Below are 9,319 nucleotides of genomic sequence, written 5' to 3'. Positions count from 1 at the left end.
AAGAGCGGCAGGACCCCAAGCCCAGGAGCAGCAGGAAGGAGCACCAGCGGCAAAGAGCTCCACCCCAGCTGTGCCCGCTGTCCCTCTGCAGCGCACACGGCGCCCCCTGCCCAGCCGGGGCTGGGCACAGCAGACACCCCCGCCTGGCACGGCAGCAGCAGTTGCGCCCTACAGCCCTGGGTTCGCCCCGGCCAGCAGACACCCAGGGACAGAGGAAGGCTGGGAAGCAGCAGAGAGGGAAGGAAGGCTGGGCAAGCGCGTTCCAGCTCGCCTCTAAGAGGGAAAGGTGGGAGCTGAGGACCCTCTTTGAAAGCAAAGCACTCCCCAGCCCAGGGCACCGCAGCAGCACCGGGTCTGCCAGGCTGCCCTGGGGAGCTGCGGGAACCCCTCCAGCTGCTTAGAGCAGAGGAGGAGGGTAAGCCCGGAGGCTGAGGAGGAGGAGCTGGGCCTTGGTTCCTGAGCACCGAGCGCCCTCTCCTGCCGCCTGGCAGGAAGGGAGGGCGGCCCGGCCGTGTCCTCCCCGCGGGGAGGAAGGTGCTCTGTGCAAAGGGATGTTCCCAGCCGCCAGGCACCAACCTCCTGCCCTGCCGCCGCCGGGAAGGCGCTGGGAGCTTTATGTGGCTCAGCACCGGGTTCAGTCCCCCTTGAAAAGGGAACAGCATTTCCTCTCCTGTTTTACTCCATCACTGCAGCCTGGGGAGGGAGATGCCCCCCAGCCCTGCAGAGAGCGAGCTCAAACAAGTCCCCAGATACCTGAGCCAAAGCAGGGAGCGCAGGAACAAGCTCCAAATGCACCCACGTCTCCCACTGCCTCTTGGCATGATAGATTTGATTGGCCTGGTCCCCAGCACAGAGCACAAGTAGAGACCCTGCTCTGGCCTCGGTGGCAGCCTGAGCTCTGCTGCTTCAGGAGGCAGAGGAACATCTGCCTCCCTTGACCTCCACAAGGACAGGCCAAGAAGGAAAGAGCAAGAGGCTTCAGTGTTCCAGCCCATCCCTCTCCCCACTGGTCTGCAGAGAGTGAACTGGTGAACCCCATATGTGAGTGGCTCAAGCTAATTCAGATCCGCACAAGGTTGCCCATCCCTTCTGGAAACAGCTACCACTGCTGCTTGGATCAGGAGAGCTGTTTGTGGGGTTTTTTTTCCTCCAAAAGCAAATTTGGTGAGCTTTAAGCAGCTTGGTCAGGCTGGCCTATCTTGGCTCCATAGGGTCACTTTGTGCTCCTACATGTTCTCACCAAACCCCCAGCTGTGCTAAGAGGCTTTGCTGGAACCAGGGCTCCCTCTGCACCCACTTCCCCCCCTCCTCTGCTGAGAATGAGGGGAAAGCTCTTTATTTACAAGCAAGTCACTGAGAAGCAGATTCCCCAGCTCAAGTTACCTTTTCTAAGAAGCTGTCTTCTCCCTGAGAGCAGTGGAGAGAAGAGGAAAAAGTATGGTTAAGAGAGAGACCAAGCACTCCCAGATTAGCAGAAACCTAATTTGCATTACAAGACCCCGCTGAATGCCAGGTCCTTCACACATTTTGCTGACATGGCCAAAGTTAAACCTGGGGTGAGAGATCTGCCTGCCAATTAGCAGAAATCCTGCTCACATGACGCAAAACCTTGTCAGGATTTCTACAAACTCCTCCAAGGGGCCTTGCAGCCCCACTGCTCCCTGCCCAGCAAACGGGCAGCTGAGAGGTGTCCACCAGGAGGAAGTTCCCCTGGTCAGAAATAAATATCCCTGTGTTATTTCAGCCATCTTCCCTTGTGAGCAGGCCAGAGAGAAACATCCACTAGGCTAAATCTGTATTTCTGAGCATGTGGCAGCTGTGGAGCGAGCAGGCCCCCTAAGCAGCTTTGTGCAGAGCCCGGGCAGCAGGGTTTGCTCCAAAGCCCGGGCAGGGCCCTCCCGAGCTAAGAGCATTAACCCCGCGCGAGGAGCCCGGCACAGCCCGCGGGGCAGCCCTGCTGCTGCGGGAACAGCGCCCGCCGCGCCCCGCGGGAGCCCGCAGGAGGACACCCCAGCTGAGACTGGGCAGGCACCCCGGGGGGCGCCCCGGCGGCGGCGGGAACAGCGCCCGCCGCGCCCCGCGGGAGCCCGCAGGAGGACACCCCAGCTGAGACTGGGCAGGTCGACCTTCCAGGGTGGGGACAACCAAACGGCATTCCGGGGCTGGGCTGGGAACACTGCAGGGGCGGGCTTGGCGAGCAGCACCTCCTTCTGGCCACCTCTGCAGGGTCTGTGCCCTCGGGGGGCTGCGCTGTGGCCCGCAGAGCACAGCTGGATCCCAGAGCACAGCTGGATCCCGGCAGGAGCTGGGGTGGGTCCTTCTGCAAGGCAGAGAGGGCAGCCAGCCACACTGCACAGGAGAGGGCCTTCTTTCCTAAGAGGGAGTCATCTCCAGTCCCACCACCACCTGCTGCTCACTTCACTCCCTGTAGTGTTCCACACCATCAGCTTCAGGAGACTAACCTGCTCCTGACAAAGATCCTTCAAAAGGCTTTTAAAAGCCCACAGTATGATTTCAGGAAAAAAAACAGGATAAGACACTAATACTGAAATCCCAAGGATGAGATGCTCCACTGTCAGCAGCTTCTCCCAGGAGAACTAGGAGAGCCTGTCCTGCATCTCAGCCCCTTACCAAAATAACAGAAGGTGATAAGGGAACAAGTGCCCCCTCAGGCACACACAGTGGTTCCAGAAGGACAAATATTGATGCTAGAGGTGAATCCTGAGGAGAGGAACAGTTATCTCTGCACTGTGGAGGACCTTGCACACCACAGCTGGTGTAAGAGGAACCAGCCAGAGAGGCCATGACACTGGCCATGTGCTGAGCTGCACTCCTCAGCACACTCAACAGCACCAAGTCCTTGCTTTGGTCCTCCCACCCCTGCTTGGCCTTCCCCTGAGGAGTGTCAGTGCCATAAGCATCTAGAAGGAAAAGGATCCTGAAGCCCAGTCACTGTGGAAGCAGCCTGGGCACCTCGGAGGACAGCATGTCAATCACACCTCTTAGGACACACCAGTACTACCCAGCTGAGCCTGCCAGCACCAACACACCAGCAGCACAGAACACAAAGTGCTGGGATCACGTTGTTGTCCCACCAGACAATATTTAGAACCTACTCAGAAACAGGGGATAAAGTACAGGCTGTCAGGAGTCGTGATTATGGTGGAGGGAAACAACAAAAGAGCACCTCAAGCTCTGGAACAAGTAAATCAGCTCAGAGCCAGCACAGCTGACCCAACATGAGGACATTCCTTCTGCTTTTAGGAGTAAAAGGACAGGAATGTGCACTCTCCCTGCGAGGAGAGCTACTCCAGAACACTGCTACTCACCAGGTCAATGAGCTTGGTGACTGGAACTTCTCGGATTGGCCGTCTCATCCGGCATAAGGCCTCCAGGGAGGTGCCAAAGCAGCTGGGCAGGTAGGTCCCACTGATGGTAAGGAAATAGTCCTTCCCTCGGTCCAAGTGAAGGACAAGGATATCCTCAATTTTATCCTCACCAGAGTTCAGAAGGGTTACTGAGTCCTTGCTGACATACACGTCTAGGGAGATCTCTGTGCTCTCATCTGCAACAAAGAGGAGCTCTCAAGAACAGGCAGACACTCACCAAAAGGGACAAGGACAAACACAGTGGCAGGGACAAAGGCCACAGAACTGAGAAGACAAACGGACAAGAATGATGGCAGTAAAGGTGGGACACAGGGAAGACAGGAAGGTGGGAAGGGAGATGGGGTGGCATTGTGCACCAGCACACGCTGCAGAACTGGGGTACAGCTCACCTGGCTCCAGGTAACCTTCACAGGGCTCAGCCCGCAGCCAGGGCTTACAGTAGTGATTATCATTGAGCTTTGGGATGAAGGAGAAGTGACAGGTGACCTGCCCATTATTGGTGATCTGGAACTTCTGCTTCTGCAGCTGACGGAACTTCACATTCTCAAACTCAAACTGCAGAGCAAAGAGAAAACACCAATCCCCTCAGTGGCCCCAGGCACCCAGACTGCCCAGCAACCCCCGCTGAGGAGAGCTCACACAACCCACAGATCCCCAGGGAACACCTGCCAAGAGGCCAAGACAAGATGTTCCTTCTCATCCAATTCCTGATCATAAGTTAAAGTTCAATTTTCTGCAATCCAGTTTACTGATGCAAAGTGGTTCCAGCACTTCTGAGGCTGCTGTGTTTGGGAAGTGGACAGTGACCCAGGTTTCATCCTCACCTCCCTCCTGCTCAGCTCCAGTGAAGGAAGAAAGTCATTCTCCATCCTGTCCATTAAACGAACACTGTCTTCAAACAACTTCCGATACTTATGCTCATCCACAACCTTCACCTGTGGAAGATCAGGAAACACTCAGCAAAGTTCTCACCAGCTTCACAGGAAACTCTTTTGATCCCGAGTAAAAGGCAGAAGTGAAATCTCTAAGCACTTACCATCTGCAGCTGGAAAGCCACGAGAATTTGCACACATGGGTGCACCTGTAAGCTGCACATGCACTTCATGCATATTCTACCTCTACGGATGTTACTAAGGTCTTTCTGGGCACTGATCACACCACTGGGAGGTTACTGGGGGTGATGTCTGTGAGACAGCACTGGCATCCTGCAGGATTACTCCTGATTCTCCAGAGGAGAAAGGCTCTCCTTTAAGGAGACCTGAGCTACCCAGGGAGCAGGAGGTAGCAAAGCCAGACTGGGACCACTGATCCCACCCTGGCACACAGGAACCTTACCCCAATGCGGAACAGGGCACTGACAGGCTTGTGGTCACTTGTCTTCAGGTCCATGTGGCTGGAATACCGGAGCTGATGGATGTTCCCTCCTCGCCACAGGATCCGGTCGCACCACGCCGGCACACGGCACTTACCGCTGCAAGGAACTGCAGGTTACCAGGGAAGCCCAACAACCCCAACCAACATCCAGGCTGTTCCTCCCTCCACTCAAACCACCAATGACTGCATTAGCAGTGATGGGATGAAGTTCTGTCACTTCCCTTAACTCCACTACTGTGTTATCTCTTCTGCTCTCTTCCCCTTCCCTAAACAATAGCTAAAGTTCCCGTCCTTTCCAGCACCAGGAAACAGAATAACCTCAAACAAGATTGTTTCCAAAGCCTGAAGCCATGTGTACTGTGACCCAAGCTGCACTTGTTTCTTTTGCTGCCAGATCTTTCTGCCCACTACAGTCTGATCCAGCAGTTTTTGTTTCCAATACGGAAAGTGGACTCAGCTGTTACTATTATGTTATGAAGTCTGAGTCCTGGGTTATCCTGCATGATATCAACTGCTGTGCTGAACCATAAACACAGGCAGAGTAAAACCCAACTGCTGTGTGGTTTGAAACTCCTTCTTGGGAGCTGCTCCACCTAAAGCAAGGTTCTGCTGCAGATGCAGAACTGTCTGTGGGAGGCACCAGGCAGGGAGCTGCAAGCAGGAACCACTGCTGCTACTGAGTCAGGGGACAGGATGACTCAGAGAGTGTTTCCTTATATCTTTGATACCTTTTACACTGTTTGTTTGTCCCTGGTAGCAGAAAAAGCCCTCCAGGGCTCCCTGGATGTCCAAGTCTCCTGGAGTCAGCAGCACCCGAGGTGTGAGGAGCCCCAGGGCACCCAGAGCTGCTGACTGCAGAACAGATCATGGCTTGTCTGTGCACTCCAGCCAGCACCTTCTCATGGAGGGGAGTTTCCAGCTCCAAGAAGCAGGAAATCAAGTTTTGTGAGAAAATGCTTTTCAGGTCATAGGTAAATATGTCCACTGGCAGGTGACTCACCTGGAGTCCCACCGATCTGTCTTGGAGTCATATTTATACGTGGGGATGAATTTAATCTCCCCCTCTGTGAAATCTGCAAACGCTTTCTTCTGAGTGCGCTGGATGTTCAGCTGGGCAGAAAAACAACACGTTCTGAAAGAGCCAACAGCACAGAACCAACATACCACCCCAAACACCCCCACCCCTGTGGCTTTCACAGAGCAGAGTGTCAGAGAGCAGAGCTACAGGCAGAGCAACCCGTGGCCATGGGACTCACCAGGCATCCCCAAACTGTCTCTTGGACCTGACACCTCTAACAAAGGCAGAAATGCAACACACCCGTGGAATGTTCCTGAAGGGACTGGATACAAATTGCCACAGAACTGTTCACCAGACCGTGCAGACAGCATCAAACAATAGTTAAGGGAAATACTAATTGCTCCACTTGTGCTAAATGTCTTCATCAGTTTTCAGGCTTAAGCATCACCATCATTAATATTTCACTGCCAATCATTTTAGCAGAAGCCTCCAGGCATGTGCTGAGCTGACAACCTGACACCACCTTTCCTTTCTTATTCACTCTTCTGAAAATCTCTTCCTTGTTTTCCTCATAAAAATCTAAGCTACAGCTGTTTTCTGCAGGAAGGCCCCTGGCTCAGCAAAAATGAGCCAAGAACACAAACCACCAGGTTTACTGCTGAACTGTGTGTCAGAGATGACAGCACCCTGCTCCTGTGTGTCTGTGTCTCAGGCACAACCCTTTCTCCAAAGCATGTCTGGAGCTGCCTAGGTTCTGCTGTGCTGCAGAGGAACAGGAGGAGCCCAGCACTGAGCTCAGGCCAGCCTGGCTGAGCAGACCTTGGTGCCAGCCTCCAGATCAACACCTCTCCCACAGCAGCTTTTGTGGCTTTCACAAGACCTATGTCCTAGGTGCAGCTTGCACCTAACAGAGAACTCTGCTGATGAGATGCAAAGACATCTCCACAGCAACTCCCCGGGTCACCCACTAACCCTGGTGTCACGGACAAGCTGGTTGTGTTCAGGGGGTTGATGTCTCCAGGACACCCTGAGCTTGGTCTGGGGTCTGGCATCTACATCTGCAGACAGTTGCTGCAGAGGGTCTCTGCCTGCTCCTCCCAAGAACAGGCACATCTTAAACCAGGAGGACCTCACAAATAAGCAGAGTTCACTGACCTGGTCATATGTCAGCAATTTCTGAAGCTCGTTCTTGGTGATAAAATTTTTCACCTCACTGGCATCAGGGAGACAAAGCCTGTAGTTCAGGTCTCCTAGCCAGATGACAACACTGGAAACAAACATGGAAGAGAAGAGCCAGGGGTTAGTATCATAGGCCAGGCATGGAAGAAGAGGTGTAGGAGAATAGAGGATTGGTTGCTGGTGATTAATGTTCAGACTCATGAAAGACAAAAGGAGACATGAAGGATCAAATCCAACAGCAGAAATGCCACGTGGCAGCAGATACCACAGTCCTAAATCCACTGCAATCCCACATGGGACTGAAGACTGAGTGTGATGGGAGACACGTGAGTTTGCCTCAGTCTGAAAACAGCCCGAGAACACCCCAGCTCCCTCATGCAGTGAAACCAGCCCCATCTCACCGAGCTTCATGACCTCTCAGCTGCACAAAACCCATCTGGTACTCAGGCTCACGTGTACAGGAGAGGGAGCAGCCAGCTGGGCAGGCTGCTGTGTGTGTGCTCAGACCTCCTGTGGCACCGTGGTTTGACCTGATCCTCTGCCACTGCCTTCAGCCAGGCCAGGACCCCCCTGGCACCTACCCAGGACTGGCAAAGTGGAGTTGGGCTCCTCTGGAGTCTGTGACCTCCAGAACATCCCTGTCCTGCCTCCCGTCAGCCGTGCCTCCTCAGCCCTTGTTCTCCCTCTGCACTTTCAAACAGACCCACAGCCTTTCCATCACCAGCAGCTCCAGAAACACTTCTGGTATCCACTCTTTACTCCATAAAGGTTTCATTTAAAGATTAAAATCTACCCCCTCTCTAGTATCAAAGCTCTTCCTGTTTATAGTCAAACTTCAGAATTTCCATTAGTGGATTATCAAGGATAATCTAATATTTGAACTTTTTTTCTGTAGTAATCCACTCCACATTCTATTTTCATTTTTAAAATGGTTTAAATATTAACCACAGAAGTATTAGTAATTTGTATCCCATCTATGAGAACTTAATTTATATGATTTGCTGTGTACATGTTTGAGTTGAATTATTCAGCACTGCTGTCATCTCATTAAAATAATAATTAAAAAATCAAGTATTGCCTGATATAAGCCAATTAATTTAAAAAGAAATGGAAACAGCAACTGTAAAGCACTTGATACTCAAAAAAGCCTGAACAGCTCAGCCTCTGCCCATCCTGCTTTCCCTTTTCATCCCCTTCTCATACTCCCACTTCCCATCACAAAACCCTCGGCATCCACACTTCCATGATTAACCAGAACACTTATCTGCAGGAGATCTCTGACTTGATTTGGATTCTTCAGCACCAGAAGGGAGCAGAGAGAAGTGAACTCACTCGTGTTTGGTGATGCTGAGCTGAGGGAGGCTGTCGTTGGGGGTGACAAAGCTCAGCCGGGCACAGATGTCCTTGTAGTCCTGGTTGCGCCGCTCGAAGTCCTCGACGTGGGCAGCCAGGTGGGAGTTGACCAGGCAGAAGGTGGTGTTGTGGAACACGAACCTGACGGCCACGCCGCCCTTGTTGCCCTGGGGGAGCAGGGAGCAGTCAGGCATGGCACGGGCAGGGGAACGAGTCCAGGCTGTGCTGCTGCTTGCACAGATAGATGGAAGCAAGCAGCTGGTGACTCACCATCTTTCCCATGATTCCTGTGCCCACAGTATCTGTCATGATCTCCCTGATATTGCTCAGCTGCTCCTTCTTAGCAAATATGAGCAACATCATCCCAACCAGACGGACCATTTGCACCTGCAGACATACAAGAGGTCCTGAGTTCTCAGACAGGCAGTGGGAATGCAGCTCTGCTCTGCCTCATGCTCTGCTTCTCTGGCTCTAAATTGGCCAGAATAAAAACCTGCTGCCACAACTGAAGCAACACTGTCCCAGGGCAGCAGCCTCTGGAAGATTTCACCTCATAAATTACCCTGTTCCTTCAAGGAAGAGTTAATTTACTAGCTCAAAACACACCTTGCTGCTTTAGTACAAGAGTGAGGAGGTAACACAGAGAAAGAACTCGAACCTCCTGCTATGAATCTCTTGAGCACATTGCTCCCCTGACACCCACCTCCTATTTTATGAAGTTATTTTGATCCTCATCTTTATAAATTACTACTTCAAGGTACAACAGAAATAGGCTCTCCAGCTTTACTGAGGCACATGTGACACACACACAGGTACACACATACCCAGCACATCCCTGCTTTCTCCAGGCACTGCTCTCCAGGCCTGGTGAGGAAAGGAGAAGCCCATTTCTCTTTCCTTCCAGTCATGACAACTCTGTGACAAGACCCCGGGACACTGAACACAACTCACTTTCTTGTACTTGGCCTGAGGGTGCAGGGCCTTCTCCACAGCAACCAGCCATTCC

At 52.8% G+C, this 9,319-nt stretch overlaps 1 protein-coding gene across 1 annotated transcript in view; it reads right to left on the bottom strand.

Annotated features, from left to right (window-relative positions):
• The window catches only part of OCRL (oculocerebrorenal syndrome of Lowe), a gene marked incomplete at its 5' end in the record, with an annotated part of 17,278 nt that overhangs the window by 4,119 nt on the left and 3,840 nt on the right, over window positions 1–9,319 (bottom strand). Inside the window, 10 exons of the mRNA XM_010003464.1 lie at window positions 1,384–1,407; window positions 3,330–3,565; window positions 3,779–3,944; window positions 4,214–4,324; window positions 4,725–4,860; window positions 5,764–5,873; window positions 6,937–7,048; window positions 8,293–8,480; window positions 8,584–8,700; window positions 9,265–9,319. Of these exons, the coding sequence (XP_010001766.1) occupies window positions 1,384–1,407; window positions 3,330–3,565; window positions 3,779–3,944; window positions 4,214–4,324; window positions 4,725–4,860; window positions 5,764–5,873; window positions 6,937–7,048; window positions 8,293–8,480; window positions 8,584–8,700; window positions 9,265–9,319 (1,255 nt within the window). The remainder of the gene's footprint in view (window positions 1–1,383; window positions 1,408–3,329; window positions 3,566–3,778; window positions 3,945–4,213; window positions 4,325–4,724; window positions 4,861–5,763; window positions 5,874–6,936; window positions 7,049–8,292; window positions 8,481–8,583; window positions 8,701–9,264) is intronic.

Source organism: Chaetura pelagica, unplaced genomic scaffold (assembly GCF_000747805.2).
Source record: "Chaetura pelagica isolate M959 unplaced genomic scaffold, ChaPel_1.0 scaffold938, whole genome shotgun sequence".
NCBI lineage: Eukaryota > Metazoa > Chordata > Aves > Apodiformes > Apodidae > Chaetura > Chaetura pelagica.
Note: the sequence above shows the minus strand (reverse complement) of the source record. Positions and strands in the feature narration are given on the sequence as shown.